General features: G+C 58.5%; 1 protein-coding gene across 1 annotated transcript; it reads right to left on the reverse strand.

The window, feature by feature from the left end:
- Nucleotides 1-417: 417 nt before the first annotated feature.
- On the reverse strand, nucleotides 418-19,609 carry HPCA (hippocalcin). The gene is made up of 5 exons (XM_075908736.2): nucleotides 19,457-19,609; nucleotides 17,300-17,336; nucleotides 5,571-5,968; nucleotides 2,907-3,012; nucleotides 418-1,084 (listed from the first exon to the last, which is right to left on the reverse strand). Exons 3-5 carry the CDS (start codon nucleotides 5,946-5,948, stop codon nucleotides 987-989), a joined length of 582 nt encoding a protein of 193 aa, XP_075764851.1. The 5' UTR covers nucleotides 5,949-5,968; nucleotides 17,300-17,336; nucleotides 19,457-19,609; the 3' UTR covers nucleotides 418-986.
- Nucleotides 19,610-27,497: the final 7,888 nt, after the last annotated feature.

Raw genomic sequence — 27,497 nt, forward strand, 5'->3', positions numbered from 1 at the left:
GATCCCCTCTTGGCCCCTGCTAGTGCCCCAAGGCAGCCGTCAGTCCTCCGGGAAAACAGGAAGAGGTAGCCTGGAATGCCGGCAGCCACAGTCAGGAAAGCGTCACTACAGCTCTGCTGCCTTCCCACTTTGTAGGGCTCGGATCTGGGGGGCAGCGAAAGGGATAAGAGCACCTGCCTGTGTTCCTGCCAACATTCCTAATCTTTCCCAGCCATGTGCAGAATAGTTTTTTTTAATGTGCACCAAGACATGCCTGGTGCACCGCCCATACAGACACAAAACCTAGTGGTGGGTGCTCTCAATCAGCTGGGCAGCATCTCACTTTCTCCTGAGCGGCCGCACAAGTAACCAGCGTACAGGGAACACTGATTCCTCCTGGGGGGGGACAGGCCGAGAGCTTAGCCCCTCTTCAGGGTACCAGAGGCTGCGAGGGCAGCCGAGGAGTCGGGGGCTGAGATTAGCAGCGACTGCTTCCCCCTGCAGCGGGGCAGAGCTGGTGGCCAGAAAGGAGGAGCAGCTATTTCTCACTCCCTGCTGTCACTCCGCCTGCAGCAACCCAGCCAGGGGAGGGAGCAATGCAAGGTCTCCACTGCACTGTCTAGCCTTCCAAGGCAGAGACCCTGCGCCCAGGCCTGCCCAACCTCCCAAGGTTTCCCTGAGGATGCTGCTGCACCAGGCCCTGTGCACTAGCCAGTAGGCTGAGCCAAGGGGGGTTCCGGCTGGTTCCTGTCCTGTCTGCCTCCCCACCAGCTCTAGAACCAACAGCCTGGTGCCAGCGACGTGGCCGCGGGCTCAGCGTGAGGGAAGCAGCGTGGCTGAGTGGAGAACACAGTGGCAGCGCTGTGGATTCATGGGAGCACGTCCGTCCACCCGGAGGAGATGGGGAAGCTGGCCTCCATGGTGGAGACGGTGATGTCGTGAAGTCAGGTGTCTTGGCAGTGCTCTCTGGCGAGGGGGGTCCCATCCCCCACTCCACCCGGGAGGGTTCAGAACTGCGAGGCGCTGCTGGGGTCGCACTGCAGCAGCCGCACGATGGACGGGTCGCTCTTGGCACCCTTGATAAACTCCTCCAGGGACAGTTTGCCTGGGGAAAGGAGAGAACGAGACCGGGCGTGTAAACACAGGGTGCGGGGGGACGCTGCCTGCGGCTGAACTCGAGCTACGGAGAGCAGCAACGTGACTCTGTCCAGGTCAGGACCAATCTCCCTCACAGCCTAGCAGGCGTGGGGGTTGCAAAACAGGACCAAAACGCATGACTTGGAATCATTTCCCTCTCGCTGCCGCAGCTCTGTAACTAGGGGGAACCGGCAGATGAATTTTAATGATGAAAAATGCAAAGTAGTGCATATAGGAAAACAAGCCCAACGCTATGTACAAAAGGATGGGGCCTAAATTAGCTGGTATCACTCGAGAGAGATCCTGGAGTCATGGCGGCGAGTTCTCTGAAAACATCCACTCGCTGTGCAGCAGCAGTCAAAAAAAGCAAACAATGTTAGATGCAGAAAGGGAGAGAGAACAAGACAGAGAATATCTTAGTGCCTCTGTATAAATCCATGGTGCGCCCCCATCTTGTATACTGCGTGCAGATGTGGCTGCCTCATCTCGAAAACGACACATGGGCAATGGAAAAAGTTCCGAAAAGGGCAACAAAAATGATGAGGGGTTTGGAATGGCTGCCGGATGAGGAGAGATTAATAAGCTCGGAAAAGAGACAACTAAAGGGGAATATGATAGAGAGCTACAAAATCATGCCTGGTTTGGAAAAAATGAATAAAGAAGCGTTATTTACTCCCTCCCACAACGCAAGAACTAGGGGTCACCAAATGCAATTAATAGGTAGCAGGTTTAAAAGAAAAGGAAGTATTTCTTCCCAAAACGCACAGTCAACCTGCGGAACTCCTTGCCAGAGGATGTTGAAGGCCAAGACTAACAAGGTTCAAAAAAGAGCTAGATAAATTCCTGGAGGATGGGCCCACCAATGGCTATGAGCCAGGATGGGCAGGGATTGTGGCTCCAGCCTGCTTGTCAGAAGCTAGCAATGGGTGACAGGAGAGGGATTGCTTGAAGATTCCCTGTTGTGCTTATTCCCTCTGGGGCATCTGGCACTGGCCACTGACAGCAGACAGGACACTGGGCGAGATGGACCTTTGGTCTGACTCTGTCTGGCCGTTCTTATGGGGAGCTCCCTAGCACTGGGGGAGGGGAGACGGCCGGAGCATGAAATAATTCCCCTGTCGGCAGAATATGCGAACTATGGGCCCAGCGCAGTGGAGCTGCTCTTCCTACCACAGCACCTTGCCTGGGGCAGAGGTTAGTAGACTGGCTAATCAAGAGGCCAGTAGTGGAGGCCAGATGTCTTCCCCGGCCCGGGTCTCTCGCCCCACCCCCAATCTGGCCCGGCAGTGGAAAGTTGGACAGACAGCCCACTGGCCAGGAGCAGGGACCGCTGAGTTTCTCCTTGTGGTATCTGTTCTGGCTCCCCTGTGAGGCAGGGCACGACTCTTATCCCCGTTGGGAAACTGAGGCACAGCGAGATGAAGGGACTTTCCCTGGGCGATGGAATCTGTGGCAGAGCCAAACAGCTTCCCCCCTTACCTACAGGGCCCAGGAACTCTGTGTGCGAGGGCACATAAACAGAGGACACTCCTGGTTTTGCTTTAAACAAAATCAACCCAGCCCCTCCAAGGACCTGGAGCACCAGGCCTAGAGAAGCCGTTGCCATACCCTGGCCCGGCCACTGGAGGGCAGTCCTGTCAGTCTCTCCTAGCCCCTCCCACAGTGGTCCCCCCCACACGCACGCCAAACAAAAACGATGCCTTTAATCAGTTTGCGTGTCCCTGAGCCTAAACCCCCCGGATTTAGCAATGAGACCTTTTCTTAATCTCCCTCCGGCGCCTCTCATTTACCGTCATTATTAGTATCCATCTGGCGGAAGATTTTTTCCGTTCTCTTCTCAGGAGTCGATTCATCCTCAGGCATCTTCATCACCGAGGAAACCATTTTGTAGATGGCCTAGGGGAGGGAGAAGAGGACAGACGGGGAGTCTTGACTCCTGATGACTCCAGCCTGCAACGGCCGTGCCTAGGGGAGGGCGCTGGGCACAGGAGCGGGGAGACCCAGGCTGGCCCCGAGCTACGTCCACGAGGCCTCGCTCGGCTTTGCAAACGGGGTCTGGTTTTACGTTAGAGGACGAGCGTCGTCTTAAAAAAAAAAAAAATCAAACCCAGTGGAATAAACCTGTTAGTGGAATCAACTCCCGGCACATCAGCAGGGAAATACAAGGGAACAGACTTGATTAAACGAGATCAGTGTAATAGCTACTGGGCCGCTGCACCAGGAGGGGCCCGGCGGCGGCAGGGAGGCATCTGTAACTAAGACCCAGAGCGCAAGGGCTGTGGTTTTAATGCCAAAGCTGGACCCAGACCTGGGGCCAGGGAGGGGAGGGGCTGACGAGTGCTCCCTGCGCCCTCTGTTCCGTTGGACAGCAATAACTCAGCCCTTTCCCCCCCGTCCCGGCTCCTGTCTGTTCTTTGGACCCCTGGCAACGGCGGGATCTGCAGATGGCCCTGGCGTGGCTGTTCGGGGGACAGAATTGGTCATTTGCACCCCAGCCCATCAAGACACCCCACCAAAGCAACTCTCCCTACACGGCCAAGTCCGTTACATGGGGCCTATGCGCCGCTGCCGCAGCTCAGGGGGCAGGCTGCTCTCTCTTTCCTGGAAAAGCAGCTGCAGTTCCGCCCTGGCCCTGGCTGCTCAGATGTGCAGTGCAAACACCCTGCAGTAATTGGCCATCCCCAGCAGGGGGCAGAGAGGAGCTAGGTAGGACTCCTGCTGGTTCCCGAAGGGCAGTGCCCCATGTTCGCGGTTGCTTCCCCATCCCCGGAGAGCAAGCTGAGAGCAAGGGCAGCCCCCCCCCCCCCCCCCCCCCCCCCGTAGGGCCGGGCCTAGGCAGGAAGGGAAGCAGACGGTGCCAGATCTCAGTGTCCACGCAGCCGCTGCGGGTGGGGCACGGAGACCACCTACAGCCAGGGCGAATGAGTTCGCTCTACAGCCCGCACCAAGCGCTAGCTGGCTTGTGGCTCAAGCCGTGGAGGCTGATGCAGGAAGCGCCAGAGGTTCCAGGTTCGGTTCTGCCTCTGGGTGTTATGCTCGCATAGACTCCCCCCCCCCTCGCCCCAGCTCCTCAATGTCAGGGCTCCTGTTCCGAGCAATGCTGGGTCTCCTCTCTCCCCTACAGACAGGCTCTGGGCTCCCTCAGGCCAAAGCATGCTCCTCCCCCCCTTTCCAGTGACTCCTTGCCGTGGGCCCTTCACGGATTTGGTTTGCAGAGGACGTGCAATGGGCTCTGCCTTGCAGGTGCTTCCCTCCAAGCCATGTGGGTGCTGGGCTCCTGCCTCCTGCCCCGCTCCCACCTGGCTCACAGCAGCCAGTGCATTAAAACCCTGCCTGGACCAGTTTGATCCTTCCTGCATCCCGGTGGGAAACCAGTCAGCTGTTAGCTGCGACCTGGGATTCAAAGCCACAGCTCCCTGCCAGATGGGAGCTTTCACCGCAAGCCCAACGCCAACGCCTCATGGGCTACCAGGGCAGGTTTTAAATCAGCCGAAGCAGCAGAGACCAGTTGGGAGGCTCGTCTCATTGAGAGCAACCCCTCTGCTTCTAGGACAGCGGAAAGCGGACACCGCTGACCAGCAGCCTGGCTGCAGAGGGCCATAGATTTGGGGTCTGGGCAGCATGGCACAGACTCTGCGCCCTTCCTGCCTCCGGCTGCCCACACAGCCAGGGGAGAGACCCGTGATGGTCAATCGCTGCCCTCTTCTCGCCTCCCGGCCCAGCCTCGATGCCCGTTCAGTCCGACCCTCCGCGAGGGATGTTAAACGTTTGTTTTTGTAAACGTTCAACCACCGACCTTTTCAGCGGCTACATGGTCACATGCAGGTGGGAGAGGCAGCGGGGCAGGGGCAGGCAGCTCCGTGGGAGCCAGCACATTCAGGGAGCCGGCTTAAAAGCCAGCTCCCCACGTGCACCGGCTCCCAGCTCTGCCTCTGATACAGAGACAGCGGAAGGGCGGGGGGGAGAGGGGATGGTGTGTAACCATGTGAGTTAGCCAATGTGCTGAGGCTTATTGGTTAACCGTGCACATGACCATCCGTTCACATCCCTCCCCTCCGCCTGCTCTCCACTAGGCATCGCTGCTCAGCGGAGAGGCAGAGGGAGGCTGGGACACAGGGAGGAGGAAGCCGGCGGACCAATGAAGGAGGCCTGGCCGATCGCTGGCACCGGGGCCGGGAGGAGGAGCCAGACTCGCCTTCAGAGCAAGGGGGTTCACACATTAATCGGGGGCAGGGTCCCATCCAGGCGAGTCCTGGCTTCCTGGGCAGAATGCAGGATTATTCCCTATGGGGCATTGCCCAGCTGAGTCCCTGCTCCAAAGCCAGCTGGGTCTTTCCCTGGACTGCAGTGGACTTTGGACGAGCCCCCTCTCCCCCCCGGGCAGGGCAATACTCCAAGCTCAGGCCCAGGCCCAAGGAAGGCAGGTGGCCCAGGGGCGCGGGAAGCCGCGTTACCTGCACGATCTCCAGCATCTCCTCCCGGCTGATGTAGCCGTTGCCGTCCAGGTCGTACATGCTGAAGGCCCACATGAGCTTCTGCTCCAGCTTGCCGCGGGAGGTGACGCTCAGGGCGATGATGAACTCTCGGAAGTCGATGGTGCCGTCCCCGTTGGTGTCGAAGGTGCGGAAGACGTGCTCGGCGAACTTGGAGGCGTCGCCGTAAGGGAAGAAGTTGGCGTAGATCTTCTTGAACTCCTCCACGTTGAGGATGCCGGTGGGACAGTCCTTGAGGAAGCCTTTGTACCACTCCTGCAGCTCCAGGTCCGAGAACTCCGTGTTCTCCCGCAGATCCTGGAGCATCTCCGGACGCAGCTTGCTGTTCTGCTTCCCCATGGTCACTCCACTGCCTTCACCTGGGCCCCAGGGGCCAAAGAGACGAGATCTGGTCAGTCCCTCTCCAGCTCCAGCCACCCTGCACGGGTGAGCGGCCCCGCTCCTTCCCCAGCTACGAGCACTCAATACCGAGCGCGAAATGTCTAGAGCCGTGGCATCCAACACACTAGCCACGAGCCACGTGTGGCTATTTGGCCGGTGGAGCGTGGCTAGTTCGCAACAGCAGTAGCCACTACAGCAGTGTTTCTTAAACTTGTTAAGACTGAGGAACAATGTTTTTTTATGAGGAACACCGAGGATTTTTGGCTGAGATTAAAAAAAAAAAAGTTGGGGGAAAGTTATTGAGGAAAAAAGGGTTGGGGGAAAGACTGAGAAAAAAAGTCACCTGCCCCTTTAAGGGTGGCCATTTTGAATTCTGTTCTCCGTGGCACACCTCCGACTGCCTCGTGGCACACGGTGTGCGTGGAACACAGTTTAAGAAACACTGCGCTACAGGGACTTCTAGGGATCTAAGCGACTAGTCGACGATCTGACACGCAAATGCTTATCGGATAGTTGACTAGTAACTCGACTAGTTGCTTCCCCTCCCCCCCCACTTCCTGCATCTATCAGAGAGAGGCAGAGGGTGGGGGAGCCACGACCCAGCCTCCATTTTGTACCAGGCACCTGGAGGCGCCTTAGGAAGGCGGCGAGGCAGCGGGCGTGGCCGCTTTTCACACCGGCTATTCCCGGGGCCAGGGGCTCCAATGTTACGCCACTCCCAACGCGGCTGCGCTCCAAGGGGTTGCGGCACACGCCTCGCTGGGACGGCCTACGCGCCAGGAGGCCGGGGCAGGTTGGAGAAGTGCTGATGCGCTGGGGAGAGGGAGGGGAATTCTCCTTTCCAAACCTCGCAGCCCAGAGCACCGCGGGCATCTCCTGCCTTCACACCCCAAAGGCCGGCAGCCACTAGGCCCCTGGAGCCGTTGCTGCTCCCGGAGCAGACCTAGCCCATGGCTCCTCGCCCAGCAGCCGCCCCCCGCAGCTCCCTCGACTCCCCATCCCTGCCACATGCCCTGCGGATGGCTGCCCTCGGAGCAACGCAGCCGCCAGGGGAGAGCGCCCCAATCTCTGCCCTTCCGGTTCCGGTCTGGAGCTCTGAATAACCTCCTGGGGTTAACGCCTCCTCCTCCTCCTGGGCTTCCTGGGGACGGGGTCTCCCCCCGAGTCCCGGCGAGGGTGCCACTCGCCGTAGGACGCCCCTGTCCCATCGCCACAAGAGACCATGCCAATGAGCCCCCATGTGCAGAGCATGGAGCTGTCATGGAAGCCCGCACCTCGGCCCCCTCCCCGCTAGAGAACCAAGGCGGTCCTCAGCCCCGGGTCCCCCTTTTCCCTGCAAGCGAAGGCGGACAGACTAGACACAGGGCGGGCTTGGCTGGAGCACAGCGCGTCCCGCTCTCTCCGGTGGAGCTGCAGCCCCGAGCGCCAACACACAAGCCATTCCCGCCGTGCGCAGGCAGGTCTGCACCCTGCAGTGGCACCGGCCACTCCCCGTCCGCCCCACAGCGCCCTGCCTGGGGCCGGGAGGTCCCCTGCACTCTGCCGGGCTCCCTGGAACCGGCCCGGGGGCAGCTGCAGCTGGCAGGTGACGCAGCCTGGCTGGGCAGCCCCCTGGGGCGGGCGTTTACCGCAACCATCTACGCAATCGCGCCACGCGGTCTAGACAGCGGCCGCTCTCCAGTTGCTTCCCACCCCCGGATTTCTGGGTGTGGGCAGGGGGATCAGGTACAACCCCTGCCTCGCGCTCCCCCGGCCTCGCGCCCCCCCAAGCCTTTAGCCACCCTCCCCAGGATGTGACCGCGGGGGCTGCCTCGCTCGGCGCCGGTTTTAGCCCCTCGCGCCACAGTCCCCGCCCCGGGAATTCTGGTCCCCGTCACAATTCCAAGCCTGCTGCCCAAGCGGCCTGGTAGGCACGACGGCTCCGGGCCCCCCGCGGTGGCTAGAAGGAGACGGGAGCAGAAGAGGTCGGGGAAGGATGGCCACTAGAGGCCATGCCCTGGTGTAACCCAGCTGCAGCAACCCCCGGCTGTTTCCACCCCCTCGTTTGAATATTAATTGGCAGCTCGTTAACACGCTGGGAAAGCAGGGCTCTGCTGGGAGCGGGGAGGCAGCGACTCAGGCTGACCGGGCAGAAGGCGGCCGAGTGAATCCCCCCCAGTGCTGGGCTGGGTGAGTCCTCAGGGGACACTTGTGCCATTTGACATTCCCCTGACCGCCGGGCGGGGGGGCACCGGGAGCGTTTGCAGGGATTTTCCAAGTAATTAATCATGGCCATTGTAACGCGCCAAAGCCCTGCAAACAGATCAGCCCTGCTTAGGAGGCACAAGCTCTGCGTGGAGAAGGCTGCCAACCCCACAAGGGGGGGTCCAGAGGGATCCCACAGAGCAGGGACGAGGGAGCAAGGAGAAATTCCCATAAGGAGGCTCGAGACTCAGATCCCCCCGCCCCGACCCGCTCGACCAGCAGCCATTGGAGTCCGTCTGTCCGTCCGTTCAAAAATTCCTCCTCCACGGGAAGAGCCAGGCCCACCCAATTCGACACGCCGCTTCCTCGTCCCAGAACGTCCGGCGAGGCCAGGGCTGGGTTGCGCCCGCACAACGGGCTGTGCCTGGAATGGGACTGAGGCATCTCATCAAGCCATGCAGAAGAGACACAGAGTCACCAGGCAGGGGAAAGGGGCTGGCTGGGGGGGACGGTGCCCTCCCCCATCTGGGACAGCCCCAGCCCTGAGCTCCCACCCTCCAGGCACCGTTTCAGGAGGATGGGGAGGGTTGAAGCTCTCCTCTACCCCCCGATTTGTACGGGAACGTTGCCAGCTGTCCCTGTCCTCACTGTCAGGAAGCGCGGGGAACGTGCACTGACGGAATTGAGTTCAGGACCCGAGCAATGCCGGGAAACGTGCTACTAGAGGGTAAGGCTGAAAGCAGCCTGGTGCCACCAGGAGCCAGTTGCAACCCTCGGCTGGCTGTGGGCGCGTAGCCGATGCTCAGAGACGCTGGGCTCTCTTGCCAGGGCTGCTGCCAACTTACTGGACGTGCTTGGGCAAGTCGTGTACTCCGTGCCTCAGTTTCCCCCATCTGCAAAACAAGGGGCATACCAACCTCCCAATGGGAGAGCTGGGAGGCGCAACCCCCTGGCTGTACAGTGTTGAGACTGGCTTGGGGAAGGCCCAGGGGAAATCCAGAGCGTTGGCTTTATTACCCAGACTGGCAGTGACAAGGGAGATCAGATTGGTCCATTGCCCTCTGCTCGCATCCCTCTGCCTCCGCTCCTCGGCTGGGCTCCCCCCAGCTGCTCTCTAGGGAATTCCTGACAAGCCACACCTAGCACAGGTGTTACTGAAAAAGCCCAAGTAAACAGAGCCCCCCCCCCCCCACTGCCTCTTTCCCAGCAAGGAATTTCAGTTCTACCCGCTCTCATGGCTCCCCTGACACTCCTCAGGTGCTGGCAGGGACAGGTCCCCCCGCTCCGCACCCTCCCACCAGTAAGAGCCACTGGGGCCACCTTCCCCATGTGAAAGCAGGGGGCAGACAAGTGGGGTACCTGCTGCCGGGGACAGGGCGCTCAGAGGTCTTGAGCAAGATTCCCTCGAATTTTTTTCTACCTGTGTGCAGAATAAATTTTGTTATGTGCACCAAGGCATGTGCGAATGTGCACCACCCACAGAAACACATGCTGCTGGCTGTGGGAGGCTGTGAGTGCTCTGCTAACCCGATGGACAGCATTGGAATCTCTCCTGGGTGGCCGCTCAACTGCTCAGCTTAAACACTGGTCCTGAGAGCTGGCTTGGAGGGGGAGTGTCATTGCGCCGAAGGCGACTCCCTTGGAGCTGGAGAGAGAGAAGCAAGTTCCGTGTTCCAAGACCCTGAGCCAGGCAGCCAGCAAAGTGCCCTCTCCAGAGTTACTGACCACAGCAGCTGGCAGCACAGCCAGGCCGCCGCCCCTCCGGGTTAATACTGCAGGAGCTGCCGAGCTAACCGGGCGAGCAAGGTCGTTACGTGGCAAGAGGGGGACCGAAGAGCAGAACACACCCTCTGCAGAGAAGACAACCCCACGTCCTTTCCACGGGGAAGTCTTAAAGCAGTGGTTCTCAACTCGTTTCAGTCCACGGACCACCAGGCCATTCAAAAAAATTTTGTGGACCACCTCCTTTTTGAGACATGATAAAAAAGAGCAGAAAACGAACATTTTGGTTTGAAATGTATTTCTTACTAACGGATTTTTGGTGCCTGCCCACGTCGTGTGACTTTGGACAATGTTCCCGTGAAAAAAGTCACCATGGACCACCAGTTGAGAACCACAGTCTTAAAGGAAGCAATGAGCCAACAGGGTGCGCAGTACAACCCCGACGGGGCGAGCGTTATAACCCCAACGGGGTGCGCATTATAACACCGACGGGGCGCGCGTTATAACCCCAATGGGGTGCGCGTTATAATCAGGACAGGGCGTGGGTTATAACCCCAACGGGGCGCGCGTTATAACCCCAACGAGGCGCGCGTTATAATCAGGACAGGGCGTGGGTTATAACCCCAACGGGGCGCGCGTTATAACCCCAATGGGGTGCGCGTTATAATCAGGACAGGGCGTGGGTTATAACCCCAACGGGGCGCGCGTTATAACCCCAACGGGGCGCGTGTTATAATCAGGACAGGGCGTGGGTTATAACCCCAACGGGGCGCGCGTTATAACCCCAACGGGGCGCGCGTTATAATCAGGACAGGGCGTGGGTTATAACCCCAACGGGGCGCGCGTTATAACCCCAACGAGGCGCGCGTTATAATCAGGACAGGGCGTGGGTTATAACCCCAACGGGGCGCGCGTTATAACCCCAACGAGGCGCGCGTTATAATCAGGACAGGGCGTGGGTTATAACCCCAACGGGGCGCGCGTTATAACCCCAACGAGGCGCGCGTTATAATCAGGACAGGGCGTGGGTTATAACCCCAACGAGGCGCGCGTTATAATCAGGACAGGGCGTGGGTTATAACCCCAACGGGGCGCGCGTTATAACCCCAACGAGGCGCGCGTTATAATCAGGACAGGGCGTGGGTTATAACCCCAACGGGGCGCGCGTTATAACCCCAACGAGGCGCGCGTTATAATCAGGACAGGGCGTGGGTTATAACCCCAACGGGGCGCGTTATAACCCCAACGAGGCGCGCGTTATAATCAGGACAGGGCGTGGGTTATAACCCCAACGAGGCGCGCGTTATAATCAGGACAGGGCGCGCGTTATAACCCCAACGGGGCGCGCGTTATAACCCCAACGGGGCGCGCGTTATAATCAGGACAGGGCGTGGGTTATAACCCCAACGGGGCGCGCGTTATACGGCTGACAAGACGCGCATTGTAAGCCCGACAAGGCGCGCATTCTACGCCCGTGACAGCAAGCTGTGGCGACTATTAGACACAGAACCAGAGGAGAAATGCTCCTGGCTGTCTGGACTGCACTGTTAGGCCAGAAAAGACACCGGGGTGCGTTTCATTAACATCAGGCTCTCGGGGACAGGCTCTCCCATGCGCTAAGAGGACAGATTTCTAAGCAACCCTGATTAGGTGCAAGATAAACAGCTGGATCGTTCTATCCCTGGTTCCGCTGAACAATCCCGGTTAATCTCTGTACCGGTTTCCTGTCTCCTCCCCCGTCTAGTTATACCGCAGGGACTGTCTCAGCAGGGGTTGTACAGCCCCGAGCGCCACACGGCCTGATCTCCATCGGGGTTACCGTCGTACTGATGGAGGGGTATCAGTCTGAAAAATTCTACCCGAAAAGAGCACAGACTCTCCGTGGAATGTCCCTCGCTGGATTCAAGCTTTTAAACCAGACCCTGTCTGCCGTCCTTTCCTTTCAAGGGGGGCAGGGAGCAAAAGCTTTCCTGAGCATACTCATTTCCCCTCGCCGCCTGTTTCCAGCCGCGATGGTTGCACAATGTTCCATTCAAGCACAGCTGCACAAGGAAAATGATATCAAGGCTGGCTCTGTCCTGCAGACCTCATGGTTGGGCGGTTTCCCTGGCACAATGCAAAGGGGCTTTCAACACGCTTTGTACATTCTGCACTCACTAAAAGGGCTCATCTCGAAGAACTAAAAGGCAGCCGCAGGCAAGAGCGAGGGTCCCTCGGGCAGGGATCGGCTGTCGACACAGCTTGGAAAGGAAGCAATCCCCGCGCTGAACCGAATTCCAGCAGGCACGTCGCTTGGGCCACACGCGTCGTTCCCCAGAGCGGCAGGGCCCCTCGTGCGATTTAGTGGTGCGCTGTGCACCGGGATAGAGAACAATGGGAGCCACGCTCTAGAAAAACGTGGCCCACCCTGTTTGCTGGAGCAGCGCACGGGGGAGACTCGTGTAATACGCGCCGAGCAGGCCCAGAAGCCCTTGTGACTCCAGGAGTGGATGAGAAGGCGGGGGTGGAGTAGGACAGAGATTGGGGCTTATTAGCGTCATCTCCCGCTGGCCTGGCTTTGCTAGCCAGGCTCCCACCACTCAAGGGGCCCACGTCGTCTGTCCACGGCACCTTGCATGTCCGCAGGAGCGGCAGGTATCCTAGGCAAGGGGAGGTGTTGCCTTCCCAAACCACCAGTCTGGCCCCGCCCAGACTCCGCCCCCAGAACGCCTGCTGTAGGTATATTGGGGGCGGAGTGTTGCTGCCCCCGAGCGCCCGCCCTCCCTGTGCTCTGGAGCTGGGGCCACACACTGCCTGCCCTCCCCATGGTACTGGGGGCGGGACTTGACTCCCATGGGGGCGGGGCCTAGGTAAAAAGGGCAGGACTGGGAGCTTGCCTTCCCTGGCCCTACCTTCACCCACTGCCAGTGCACGTCTGGCTCAATGAGCCACTTGTTCAGTTAGGAAGTGACGAAGGGGGGGCCGGAGCTGTCTGCCGGAAACACAGGGCAAGCAGGAGACATGGAGCGCCATGCGCCCAGTGGCCTGGAGCACCCCAGAGACTTATCTGCAGGACGTGAGCAGTCGCCCAGACGACGGATGGTGAAACTGGAATCAATTGCCTGGGGGGGGGGGTGGAATCTCCATCCCTGGAGATATTGAAGAGCAGGGTGGACAGACACCGGTCAGGGACGATCTAGACGGTGCTTGGTCCAGCCGCGAGGGCAGGGGACTGGACTTGACGACCTCTCGAGGTTCCTTCCCGTTCTAGTGTCCTGTGATTCTGTGCTAACCCTGAGGGACCACTCCAGTAGGAAGCTCTCTCTGGAACGTGGGTCCAGGCCCAGGCGGACAAGGGAGAACTCGCTCTTTCACTGGCCTGTTTGGGCGACCACGGTCGCCGTCCACGACTCGTTCTGTCGTCGGCACGGCTGGGACGTGCACGCGCCCCCTCTCCAGAGTGCGGCGCACAGTCGGCGCGCTAAGCCTCAGGCACCCTTGCTGGGCAGCGACTGCTCTCCCTCCTTTCATAGACAGGGAACTGACACCCCGAGCTGCCAAGCTGATCTGTGGCCTAGCTAGGATCAGAACCAAGGCCTCCGGCTCCCAGGCCCAGACTTGCCCCCCGGGTTCACAACCTGTTTCGTACTGGCAGCAAGCGACAAAGGGGGGCAACGTGGGAGTCAGGAAAAACCGCCTGGTCCCCGGCCTGTCCTCAGGCCTCTCTCAGTTAACACCCTCCCCTGGCAGAGCAGCTGCCCCTCGGTCTCTTTCTGCAGCCCATCCTTCAGCTCCAAGGGCTGGCAGCAGGTGGTTAGCTGATGGCCCTGCTGTTCATTACCAGATGTCAGGGAGGGGCTGGATTGTGCCAAGAAGCAGGATTTATCGCCCATTTCAAGTCACTGATTCTCTCATTAGCCCATGTTCTTTTCTAGCCTCTTGCTCACACGGCTGGACATGGCTCGCCTTTTTCACGGGCACCACGCAAGGGAGCGGAGGTCTCCTCGTGCCCTGCGCAGGGTCTGCGTCGGTTCCTCCACAGCCCAGCACGACGCGTGTTCGTGTTATTCTGTCCAACGTGCCTGGCTGCATTTGCCAACTGGATTGCAGCTTCCATGGGGTGTCCATTCCCCTGCCTTGGTGAAGCCCCGCTGGAGTTTAGGGAAGTTACAATTTGTGTAAGTTTCTAATCGTGTCATGGCTGAAACTTTCAGTGGGGTACAGTCACCTGGGAGCCGGTGTTCTCTGAACCAGAGGCATCCATGGGGGGCGGCAGCCGGCTCCCTGGGAGCCAGCATGCTCTGTACCAGAAGCATCAGCGAAGGGCAGCAGCCGGCTCCCTGGGAGCTGGTGCGCTCCAGGAGCTAGGTTTTAAGCCAGCTCCCGGAACAGCACACACCGGCTCCCAGCGCACACCAGCTCTTGCCTGCCACCCTGCTTCCAAGGAGCTGACTGCTGCCCTGCGCTGCTGCCTCTGACACAGGAGCCGCATGCAGCTGTTTGGGTAACTGCTAAGCTCATGCTTATTGGCTACCTGTTTACACGCAGGACTGGATTACCCAATAGGCAGACTAAGCACGTGCGTAGGGCACAGCAAAGCAGGGGCACCCCAAAAATGAGATTTTACGGTATAGTATTGGTTTTATTTTGAATTCCATATGGGGGGGACACCATCATCTTTTCAGTGCTTAGGGCCTCTAACGGTCTTAATCCGGCCCTGTTTACACGGCTACTCTCTCACATCCCTACTGGAGTGAGGATCGTTTTCTCTAGGTCCGACTACTCTCGATAAGCGGCAAACTCGCCTCCTGTTGTGTCGCACACCACCGCATTGCCTCTCCGCCCTCCTCTCCCAACCGCAGAGCGTGGCGCAGGGTTTCTTTCCTCCCTGATAGGCTCCGACGAGCCATCCCCTCCCCTGTACGTCTTACAGATGTTGTCGGCAGCTGGCTTCTTTTGCCGCACACACAACACGCCCCTCCCAGAACCTACCCACTGGAAATCCCGGGCTTTGGAGATGGGAAGGGGGAGGTGGAGAACCCCAGCATGCTTAGGCGCATGGCTGCAGCCCTTGCCGGCGCTGCTGGAGGACGCGCCCGACCCGGAGCCTACAGGGCTAAGGAGAAAACTCCTGCCACGGAACAGGCGCTAAATCCCCCATTGGCTTGGGGAGACCCAGCCCAGGGCAGAGCTCTGCTTGGGGGGGAGATTTCCTGCTAAAGGAACTGGGTCAGCTCCCTTTCGAGAGACGGGTTATTTTCAGCTCGGCGCGCTGACAGAGCGAAGGGGGGCGCGCAGGGCCTGGCAGAGAGGCAGGAAGAGCGGCTTTGCCTGCCTTGGCATTAATATTTAAACGATGCTTTCCAGCCTCTGCCTGGCACTGGAGTCCTAGCAATCCAAGCCCGCGGAGCGAAGCACGCAGGCATTCGGGGGGGGGGGGGCTTGCAGACTGGGTCAGAGACCTTTCCCCACCCACCCAAGGGAGGCCAGGCCGGAAGATGCCAACTAGCTGCCAAAGGGGGAGGGAGGATGGGCAAAGACGGGTTCCTCCTACCCATGTTTGAGGGGAGGGGCACAAGGTAGGAAGGCAGGTAGCGAGATAACAGAAGCTCAGTGCTTCCCTCTCCGGGAAGGGCAAAGGGGACGCCGTTCCCAAGTTTGTATCCCAGCAAGGCAAGCTCCTGTTTGCCGGCAGACCCGGCTACGCTCTTCCAATGTCCTTTTTACGGGCCACGCTCTCCTCCTACCGCCTCCTCGACCTCCCCCACCACGTCCTGCAGCCTCATCGCCTCTCCTGGGGGCGCCACCTCCCCCAGCGGGCAGACACCAGGCCCACTCCGAGAGACGGGTCTTCACGAGCAAAACACGGGCACTCGTCGGGGCGGAGGAGACAGGCCACGAGTCGCTGCTAACAGCTCGGGAGGGGGGGCCAGGAGGATAGCGGAGCCTCAGCCCTCGCCTAGGAGGCGAGGCAGCGTCACCTCCCCCGTTTCGCGGAGGAGGGAAGAGACAGCCGCAAAGGTCGCCCTGCTGCAGAGCTTGGAAGAGACCCCAGTGCTCGGCACAAGAGCATCTCGCCTCCTGGCGCCCGGGGAGGGACAGGCATCCCCATGGGTTCTCTGCGCACGACTCCCCTTCTCGCTGCCCTGCGCGAAGCAAACGCTCCCGAGCAGGGTTTGACTGATTGCACAGAAAACGTCGGGAACTTGCCGCCGCTGCAGCAGGCTGAGCAAAGAGCAGCCGTGGCAAGAACTCTGAAGGCTCAGATGCTCGGCAGCCTGCATGGCTGCTGCAGAATCCCAGCCCGGAAGCTCCACCTGCCCATGCACTGGCACAAGGCAGCCCTGTTCCCTGCTTGGGTGCGCAAGGAGAGAGAAGAGCCGGGTCTAGTCAATTTGCAGAGTCTTTCCCAGTTCGGGGCAATGGTCCCTCTAATTTTTTCCATCCACGTGCAGGATAAATTTTGTTCTGCGCACTGAGGCATGAGCAGATGTGCACCACCAGTAGAAACACACGCTGCTGCCTGTGGGCGGCTCTGCTAATCAGCTGGGCAGCATTGGACTCTCTCCTGAGTGGCTACCCAAGCGCACCGCTTACGGGGAACACTAGTTCTGGGACTTTGCTTGGCACCTTCCCGGACTCCTCCCTGCACCTGGGAACCTCTTACGCCTAGTCCCAGTGCGGCTCCACAGGACGACCGACTGGGCAGACCACAGACCGGCATTTTCCAAGGCACTTCGGTATCAGGCTTCCACTCAGTTACAAAAGCAGCAGGGCACCTAATTCCCTGAGACTCCTTCCCAAATCCTAGCCCGTTTAAACTCCCCCCACCAAACCGATCCTCCCCAGGGCTCAGCAGTGCTCACACTTAGCCCCTCCTCCCCCACCCTTTTGCTCAGAGCAGAGAGCAGCTCACGCGCTTCCCATTAGACATCACTGTCGCTGCTCAGCGGAGAGACGGCCAGCCCTGTCAGCCCCTTCCAAGAACAAACGCACGTCCAGAACGCGCCCCGGCCTGCATTGTGCTGCCTGGCCAAGTCTGAGCCATGGCCCGAGGCAGAGCTGGCCTGCAAATGAGGCCTTGAAGGCAGAGTCAATTAATAAGGGATTTCCCTGCCTTTCCAGGTTGGGTCTCTCAACACCTGCCCGCTGCACTAACAGCGAGGAGCAATGATCTAACGCTGCAACTGGAACGCGCAGCATCCTGCGAGACACCCAGGGCTTGCAGAAATCACGCCTGGACTGAGATTACGCTGGAAGTCGTTCGTTTGTAGCCCCCCCCAACACACACTTAAAACATCTCTAAATGTGCACACGCACACACACACACACACACACACACACACACAGCCCTACCCCCTCTTGAGCTACCCAGATGCACCACAGCCTCACCACACAAGGCCTGGATTCCATCCTCTACTCACCCACAGGAGCACAGAGATGGCACGGAAGACTCAGGCGCTGGAAAGAAGAACGTAGAGGGACAGTCAGCGATCCATTCGCACCCCGACACTCGATTCCTGAATCGCAGCTACCCTGCCCCATGGCAGCTGGAAGTCACGGGCGCGGGCCCCAGTTCCGCTGACAGGCGCTCAGAGCCACGCTGGGCATAAGCCGGCTACGAAATTCCTTCGGGCCCCGAGCAAGTCCAGGGGATCCCCGCTTTGCTTTTTATGCTACACATTGGCCAGTCTGAGTGCCGGAAGGAGCCCCCAATAGCCTGCTTAGTGCCTCAGTGGGCTAGCGCCAGCTCAGAGCAAGCGTCACTCTCAGCCCGTCCGGCAAAGGCTCGGTGAGCAGCCGGGTCCTGGGCTGCACCCCAAGGTGGGTGAGAATCCAACCGGGTGTCAGATTCTAGAGGGGAGGGTCTTCACTCTGAGAGCCCCTTTCCCCCCAGAGGAGACCCCCCCCCCAACAGTGCTCAGGAAAAGGTGACCAGCCTCCCAGCCGTGGCCAGCACCCCGCCCGCGTGTCGAGCAGGTCTCAGCAGGGGGAGGCGTCTGGAAGGGGAGCACAAAGGGAGGGGAAATCCCCGCAAAGCCTCCTCCCTGGGCGTCCCTTTTCCGAGCAGAGGAGACCCCTCCATTCAGCACCCCCCAGCCCGGGAGCAGATCCCACCACGTTCCCAGGGGTCTCCGTCCATAGAGCCCTTCCCCGGGTTCTAATCCGGCCACTATTTTGGCTTCAGGCCCCTGCTGGCTCTGCAGGCCTTGGCCCTCAGAGTCACCTCATCTGCCCGCGTCCCCTGTCCTGCCTAGGGATGTAAAACCCTGTTTAATTGGTTAATTGTGATGTCTAACTGGTTAACCAATTAAAGGAGGGAGGGCAGATGGGCAGCCCCCCCCCCCGTGCCACACGGACAGGGGCTACTCTGGATGGCCATGGCCCGAGCAGCCCCTGGCCGTGGTGGGCCGGGCAGGGCTGGAGCAGCCCCCTGCCTGGGCACCTGGCACCTGGCCGTGGACCGGGGGGCAGTGGAAGCAGCAGTGGGGCAGAGGCTCAGAGGAGGGGCTCCCCCGAGATTCAGGGGCCTCCCTGCCATTCTCCCTGGGGAAGAGGCTGAATGAGCAGCCCAGATGGATGCGGCGCCCCGGAAGCAGCGCTGGGCCGCTCTCCAAGGTATGTTATCCAGCACCTCCCTGTCCCCACCCCCTCTCCACCACATGCTGCCCATTTCCTCCGCATTAAGCAGCGGAGCCTGGGGTCACAGGGAGCAGGGAGCAGGGGGGCTGGAGCCAGGAGCGCCCAGCCCAGGGGCGCCCTGTGTCAGGAAGGGGCTGGGGGTCCCAGGAGCCAGGGACAACGCCGGAGCGCACGGTCCCCCCCGGCTCGGAGCGCACGGTCCCCCCCGGCTCGGAGCGCTCGGACTCCGCCAGCCGCAGGCGGCCCCAGTGCTGCGGCAGCTCTCAGCTTCCCTGCGGCTCCCGGGAGCAGAGCGCAGCGCCGCCAGGGGAGGCGGGCCTGAGCTCGGCGAGCCCCCGGAGGGGAGCCGGGGAACCCCGCCGCCGGCCGGCGGGCAGGATGCGCTTCAGCGCCGGCGGCTGCGGCACAGAGCTGGGGGGGGGGCACTGTAGATCTGCGGGGGGAGGGGGACGGACAGCAGCCGACCGGCCAGAGGGGTGGGTCCCCCCTGGGAGCAGCCGAGTCCCACTGCAGCAAAGCAGGCGGCTCGCCCCCAGCCCTGCCCCCCATCGCACGCCCTTCCAGCGGGACCGCGCGCTCCTGCCCCGGGAGGGGGCACCTGCATGCGGCTCCCCGGCTCCGCAGCCGCAGGGGGGGGGGAGCAACGAGCCCCGCAGCTCTCGAAGCCGGGGGGGGGGCTGCATGGAGCGGGAGATGGGCGGGGGGATCCACCCCCTATGCCACGGGACAGGGGACGAGCCATGCCCCCCCCCCCCGCCGCAGAGCCATGGGCCGCTGCCTTTGGGGCAAAAGGGTTTGATTTCTTGCAAAGCCCCCCCCTTAACCCCCCCGGCCCCCAGCGCGGCAGGAGCTGGCGATCCCCCCGGGAAAGGGGGCAGAGACCCACCCGCAGGGGCAGCTTCCCCCACGCCCGGCTCCTGCCCCCCGCGGCTGCCTACCTGCCCGGCGAGCAGAAGCGGCGGCTGCTTCCCCCCACCCCCCTGCGTGTCCGCCTAGTGCCCGCCCGAGCGCCGCATCCCTGCCGCGGCTACTGCTCCATGCAGGCGCCAATGCACGAGCCCAGCAACTTCGGGGCGGGGGCGGCTGGACGGTGAATGGGGGGGGGGGGGACTCCTGCAAAACTGGCCCGGGGGAGGCGCCGCGGGAAAGGGCGGGGGGGACGGTCCCACCCGGAGCAAATCCCCGCGGCAGCTGCCCTGACCGCGCCGGGGGGCTCTGCCCGCGCCCCGCCCGCGCCCCGCCCGCGCTGCGCCCCCGATTGGCGGGGCTGGCTGCCGGCGCCCACTGCCCCCCACCCCCGCGTCCCTGGGCCGGCTTGGTGCAGTCCGGCTCGGAGCCCGACACTTGAATGGGATCTGGAGCGGTGATTGACAGCCGCCTCCCGCAGGACGCCTGCCGGGGAGGGGGCGAGGGGGACGCTCCGGGACGCCTCGCCGACCAGGCGGCTCGATTCAGAGCGGGCTTTAAAAACACAGGCAGCAGCCAGGAATGGACCAAAAAACAGCCCCCCCCCCCCCGCCCGCTAGGGGAGACTCCCCGGGGAGACGCCCCAGCTGCAGCCAGATGAGAGGCCCGAGGAAGCGGCTGATTGGGACAATGCCTGGGGGGGGGGGGAGCAAAGTGGCAACGCCTGGGGGGCAGGAAAGGCTGCGGGGGGAGGGGCTGGCGTGCAGCACCTACATTGGCAGCCAGTGGGGCAGCCCAGAAAGCCGATTCCAGCCCCCTGTGTTGTGGATGGCAGCCTGCTGCCCCCCCAGCTCCCACCCAGGCCTGGTGCCCCACCGAAGCTGCCTGGGGGAGTTATGGGGAGGGAGGGGCTGCGTGGTGTTGTGGGATTAGGCCACTAGCTGGGGGTGTCTGCTGCAGGGATCCCCAGTGAGATCCCACTGGATCGCCCTGCGCCCCGTTTCACCTCCTTGTATGGGGAGCGCAGTCGTTCACCTCTCGCAGCCCCCGGTACATCTAAACTAGGGGGGGGTGTTTCGAAAGAGGATGTGCAAATTCCACAGAATTTGCATATCTTTGGAAAGAGGAGCTTTCGAAAGCGAAAGTAGTCTGGACATGGCTTTTTCCGGAAAAAAACCTCTTTTTCGGAAAAAAACCCGCGTAAACCTCATTTTTTAAGGACGAGCGGTCTCAGGCTGGCGGTGGACTCAGCCTGCCAGCCCCCCATGAGCCATTTGGGGTCTGTCAGCCAGGTCCTCTTTGCCACCCTCTTGGGAACCTAACTTTTTACAAGGTGAGAGGATGGTGCAGAGCCGCGCCGCAAGGGGCGGATGCTGCTGCTGTGGAGTGGGGCAGCACGGGCCCTGCGACATTGGCCCGGGGTGACAATGCTCTGCGGGTACGATGTATGTTACACGCATGCAGTGCAGGCGTAAGATTGCGGAGCTCCGGCCTGCCAGCGCACATGCCGCCGCTGCACTCTACTGGAGGGATCCAGAACCTGCCCCTCTGTGTCAGAGCCCCGAAAACGCTGATGGATTCTCCTTCTGCTCCTGTGGCACCCGGGGCTCCGAGTCCTCTCCTGGCTGCCAGCAGCACAAGCGGCTGCAATACAAACTGGACAGTCTGAAAGGGTTAATGGACACAAAACAGATACCAGAAATGGGAACACACAGAAACTCGTAGGGCAAGGGTGGCTAAGACATGGCCCAGGGGCCGGATCCGGCCGCCAAGCCTTTCTATCCGGCCAGTGGCCCACCCCACTGGACCCACAGGCAGGGAGCAGCCCCAGGGTTCAGAGCAGCTGGCTGCTCCATCTACCTCCCTGCGCTGGGGGTAGGGGGAAGCTTTGCATGCTGTGAACCCCTCCTTCACCACACTCCCTTGCAGACCCCTCACCCTCTCCTGCACCCCAGTCCCTTACCCTGAGCTCCCTTCTGCCCCCAATCTCCATCCCAGACCCCACACTCCCTCCATAGAAAAGTGCGGTCATTGACCACTTACCAATATCTTGGAGTGCCCCCCCCATCAAAAATTATTTTGCACCCTGCTGTAGGGGAATATTTGAACCTGCCTGGGCCCTCGTTAATGGGTATAAAAGTAGCCATTCTTCTTCAAAGGAATTTCACAAGGCAACAAGAGGGAGAGAGAGAGAAAAGAAAAAGAAAGAAAAGAATTGACCTTTATATGCAAATTTGACACTGTTTCCCTGGGCCTGAACAAAGCCATTAAGGATTATACAACCTTACATGCAACACCCGACTGACATCAAAGCTAAGTATGGGACGCTGCCAGCCCACCCAATTAGCCCCGGGACTAGAATTGACAGGTAATTTTTTTTCTCCCTCTCCCTTCTTATTCCGAGGGTCCCCTGTTGTTGCTCAACTCACCTGAACGCTCGTGATCCTAGATCGTTTTTTGTTAGTCTCTAAGGTGCCACAGGACGACTCATTGTTTTTAAAGGTCCAGACTAACAGGGGTCCCCCGCTGAGACCTTTTAATCCTTCTGCATTGCTTTGGGCACCTCCCTCCCCAGAGACTGCACTGGGCTGGCCTGGAAACAAAGAGGAGCTGCTATTGGGAAAGGTGGAACTAGGGCTGACTGGGACCTTCACTAGCTTATTCATGAGCCTAACGGGGGACAGAGGCAAAGAGAAACAGGCGGGGAGTCAGGGGTTCGGTGGGAGGGAGGGTTAGGACTGAGTTACCCATGTCTCAGGACACACCGCTCTGCCCCTTAGCGCCGTGGTTTTCAGACTGTGGTCCACAGACCCCTGTCTAAGTTTTCCGAAGGGGCCGTGCCGCCCTTTGAAATGGGTAAAGGGTCTGCCAGTGAAAACGGGAGGAAAACCGCAGCCTCAGCCAGAGAGCCACCGGCCAGGGCCACCTGCAAGAGGGAGCCGCAATTACACTGCAGCCACAATTACACTGCCGCTAATTTCATTTGTCTCCTTTCTGGCCAGCAGGTCCCAAATTGCTGTGATCTGGACGCCGCTAGGGCCGACCCTGGCTGGGGACTTGTGGGCTGCCCCACTGCTCCGATCCTGGCAGCAGCTCCAGAGGAAGCTGCCCACCGTTGCTGCTCCTGGGGCAGGTGGGGGGCTTGAACCCACAACCACCCCAGGCTTCAAATTGAGCCCCCCCCCACACACACACCTCCAAGCTTCAAATTGAAGCTTCTTAGTTTCGCAGCTAATTCCAGATGATCCCCCTGGGATTTGGCTTCTATCTCGCCATCAGGTGTGTTTCTGTTGATATGAAAGCTCCCCGGCCCGCAGGCAGCGTGTCCTGGCACGTCCGCTCAGAGGGAGCGATTACGGAGGGGGCAGGAGAGAGGCTCAGGAGGAGCCATGTGCGCAGGCAGTGAGATGGCTTCGCGCTCTGGCAAATGGAGAGCAGCCCGGTGCCATGCAAGCCAGGCTCAGCGCTGGGAGCTGCTCCTTCCCTTCATGAAACTAGCTCAACTTCATTCATTCCAGGCAGTTCCACTGGGTCCCATCCCTCCCCCACACTTCTGCCTCTCCCCCATTTCCCAGGGCCCCAGGAGGTGAATGACACACAGAAGGCCAATAGCTCCTTTAAGGATGGTGAGCATTGGCACACCTGTCTGAGGGCAGATCTTAGAGGGTGAATGGGTACGTGTCCTGGGAAGGGGCATGTGTCTGCATCTGTGTGTGTGTATCTTAGCATGTGCTTAGAGGCGAGTGTGTGTACATGTATGAGGCCCATTGTGTTTATGGGCATATGTCAGAGGGGTTGAGCCAGGTTAGTCTGTAACTTTAAAAATAATGTGTGGTCCTGTGGCACCTTAGAGATGCACTAAGACGAACTTAGAGATGTGGTGTGGAGAGGGCGAATAAAGAAAAGTTATTTATTAGTTCCCATAACAGAAGAACTAGAGGACACCAAATGAAGTTAATGGGTAGCAGGTTTAAAACTAATAAAAGAAAGTTCTTCTTCACACAGTGTGTACTCAACCTGTGGAACTCCTTGCCAGAGGAGGCTGTGAAGGCTAGGACTATAACAGAGTTTAAAGAGAAGCTAGATCATTTCATGGAGGTTAGGTCCATAAAAGGCTATTAGCCAGGGGATAGAAATGGTGTCCCTGGCCTCTGTCTGTCAGAGGCTGGAGAGGGATGGCAGGAGACAAATCGCTTGATCATTGTCTTTGGTTCACCCTCTCTGGGGCACCCGGTGCTGGCCACTGTGGGCAGACAGGATACTGGTCTAGAAGGACCTTTGGTCTGACCCAGTACGGCCGTTCTTATGTTCCTATTGCCAAAGCTGAGCAAAATGAAAGATGAAAATAAGCAGCATCCAGAAAGAAAAGACCATGAGCACGTGACAGTTCTTTGTATTGCAACAATCTCCACGAGGGTGTGATTTGTAACTGCGGTGGGGCAAAGAATGGCGTTTTTGGTTTATTGGCTATTCTGATTATTCAAAAATATGAACATTTTGGGTTTGAACCAAAAATGAGTTTTTAACATTTTCTGTGAACTGACAAGTTGAAAAAAACTCATTTGGGGTTGAATGAAATGTTTCCTTTTGACAATAAATAAAATATTTTGTTTTGATTTCAGCCATTTTAAAACATTTTGATTAAAAAAAAGAAACGTAAAGACAAGGTAGAAACACAAAGTCATTTCAAACCAACAAAATCAAACTGTATCAGTTAAAAACCATCAAAACCAAATGTTTCAATGTGTTCTTCTTCCTTCCCCCACTGAACCAATTTAGCCAAATCAACTTGAATTTTTAAAACATTTCAGTGTCACTAAATCTGCATTTTTTCACCAAAAAGTTGCGGTTGAAAAGTTTTGCCCAATTCTGTGGGTAACCTAGAAAGGGACATTTTTACACTGGGTGTTTTTGGGGCTATGAGGGTGGTAAGTGGCTAGAACAACCAAGCTCTCCAGATGGTCAGCACGCTGGACAGCCAGCTGTTTAGAGGTCATTGCTCCACATGGTTATTGATCATTGTAAGGCACTTTCCCCATCCACAGACCAGGAAAAGGCGCCTGTACAGACAGATGCTTCTGATAACAAGGTGAGATGCACAGCAGGTTTCCCTCTATTTCTGCACCAGCTCAATCACTTTACAAAGTCCAGGATTGCTTAGAACTCGCGAAGGGAGCAGATGGCCCAGACAGATGGGAGGAAGAGGCCTGCTCGCTCTAAATTACACAAACAAACATTTATAAAGTGATTAACATCACAGCCCCATTTTTTTTTTAATTCTTGGGTAAAACAATGAAGGGGCAGGGAAGCCAGTTCAGCATTGGCATGAGGAAATCGAATTCTCCCTTGGAGTCTGGCAGGCGTGACCTCAATGCTCTTGAAACGCAGTGGGAACGGCAGGTGCTCCACACCTCGGAGAACCCAGGAGTCCTGATCAAAATCTCCTACGCTGACCCACATGCAAAGGGCAGGCCAGGGGTGGGACTCTATCCATGTGCCTAGCAGCTCTTTGGTTTGGTTTTGTATCGAGCACAGCTCAAGGAGGCCAGAGAGGTTCTATAGAAAAGGGATATGGCCAATATGAAGAGCAATGCCAGTGATGAACGCAGACAAAATGTCTCGCTCATTTCCCCCTCCAACGCGAACAGAGCCAGCTGCTGCTTTGAACTGAGAAGCTTAAACAAGGCTGATTTCTGGTCTCCAACATGAGACGCCTTAAAGGGCCTGGACTTTGGAGAATGAAAATTCAGACCCCTTTGCTGTGTCTCGCAGATGGGAACCCAAACACCCAGGCATCCGCAAATCACTCGTCCCTTGTGACGATGCAGACACCTGCCAACAAGCTGCAAATGTGCAGACCCCAGAGGAGCAGATGGAAATATGACTGATTCCTCTCCAGGCGCATTTGAGTAACTGTCATACGTGGTGGGGGCTGTTTTTTGGGAGCTGCTTGAAGATGATTTAATCAGGGGATGGTACAAAAGTGGGGCATAAAACTTCAAAACAGCCTTAAAAATGCCCTGCAAAGAGAACAGCTGACTTGTGTCCTCTTGAACTGTAGCAAACAGAGAACGCCTCTGAGGCTTGTCTACATGGCGAAACTGACCAGCAGAGCTAGAGCAGAATATTCAATAATTATAATGATTTGTAAATATTATTACACTGCAGCTATGCCAGTCTGTTTTCCTGTGTAGGCCAGCCCCAAGGTTGGGATTACAGTGTTTTTTTTCCTCCTGAGTGTTTTAAATGTGATTATCAAGTCTTGCCCTCCCTGTTTTTCACTGGAGAACTCCGGAGGTGTCCAAGGATTTATACTGGAAGTTTTCTTGGCCCTCCATTGAAGGGTTTGAACTTTTACAGCATGAACTTTTCTCCCAAGTATCAGAGGGGTAGCTGTCTTAGTCTGAATCTGCAAAAGCGGCGAGGAGTCCTGTGGCACCTTATAGACTAACTGAAGTGTAGGAGCATAAGCTTTCATGGGCAAAGACCCACTTCGTCATACTTGTGCATCTGACGAAGTGGGTCTTTGCCCACGAAAGCTTATGCTCCTACACTTCAGTTAGTCTATAAGGTGCCACAGGACTCCTTGCCGCTTTTCTCCCAAGTGTCTGTTAGGTGTTTGAGTTAAATATTATTACTAGTACTGCAGTAGCCCCTAGGAGCCCTGTCATGGATGTTAAATATTGGTGAACTGAATAGTTGATTAACCTCATGAATTCTTATCGGTTACTCGACTATTCTCCAGTCCCAGGGGTGGGGCTGGGAACCAGTGCACTCTGGCCCCACTCCCAGGGAGCGCCCTGTCACCCTGAGCTGCTGCGTCTCTATCAGAGGCAGCAGCATGGGGGGTGCCAGGCAGGAACTGGTCTGCGAGGGAAGCCAGTTTAAAAGCCAGCTCCCCTCGTGAACCAGCTGCCTGCCACCACATGCTGCTGCCTCTGATACAGAGGCAGCAGCATAGGGTAGCAGCAGCGCTTTTCCAAGGGGGTGGTCTGAATTCCCGGGCCTGGCCCGAGCCAGAACTGAGCTGGGCTGCCTGCCCACCTGGCTCCTAATACGCTTCAAATGCAGAGCAGTAGCGGGGGTAGGTCCTGCACCTGGCGCAAGCCAGGACTGAGCCAGGCTGCTAAAAAATTCATTGGCTGTGGGGGAGAAACACGTGTAGTCTTTAGCATTAACCGAGAAGTTTTGCTTATCCATTAATCGACTACACTATTCCATCCCTATCATGGAGCAGGGGCCCGTTGTGCCGGCACTGTACAGGCAGAGAACAAGGAGGGGGTCTCTGCCCTGCAGAGCTTAAGCCCCTATTATTCTAGTTAGAGTGTAATAAAACCAAGTCAGCACCTAATGCATTTAGGCACCTACCGCTCCCGGGAGTCGGGCACCTCCATCCAAGGGGCACGTTCGGAAATAGCAGCCTGAACGCTTGACATTTTCTGTTTCAGGGGGCGAGCTCTCCAGATGTTCTCCAAGGCGCAACGTGGCAAAGCTGGGACATCAGGACCCAGGCCTGATAACACAAGGAGCAAGCAGAAGCCCGTCTGGCCTTTTTTCAAGCCCATAAAGCAGCTCCCAGAGATTCAGAGCCATCCCCCCGGCCTGCCGCTTTCCCGGCCACTTTTAAAAAGGAGCACACGCATGGGCGGGGTTAACGCCTCGTCTAGGTGGAGAGCTGGGCGCACTCAAGAGGGGAACAAGGGCAAGAAATAGCAAGGGATTTAAAATAGATTGGGCGAGATTAATAGCATCTCTTCGGGGGCGCAAAGGCACCTGAAGGGCTGGGGCTGGTAATGCCAGGGCTGGCCTGTCTCATGCCATGTGGATTAGGTTTGCACTTGAAAATTGATCTAAGACTCTGCAAGGCCTCTGGAAGGAGGGTCTGCGGCTTGGCCGGCGGCGAGGGATCAGACCTGCGAGGACAGAGCGTACGGCTCCCCAAGAAGGTGATTCCCCCCCCCACCCCGCCCCGCCTCCGTAATAATCTTCATATCTGTTTTAATCCACGGCTGCGTGAGTGACAGAGCCGCAGCTGACGCAGAATGATTTGAAAGCAACCCATTTCCGATTCAA

This window comes from Pelodiscus sinensis, chromosome 26 (genome assembly GCF_052426305.1).
Source record: "Pelodiscus sinensis isolate ZL-2025 chromosome 26, ASM5242630v1, whole genome shotgun sequence".
NCBI classification, from domain to species: Eukaryota; Metazoa; Chordata; order Testudines; family Trionychidae; genus Pelodiscus; species Pelodiscus sinensis.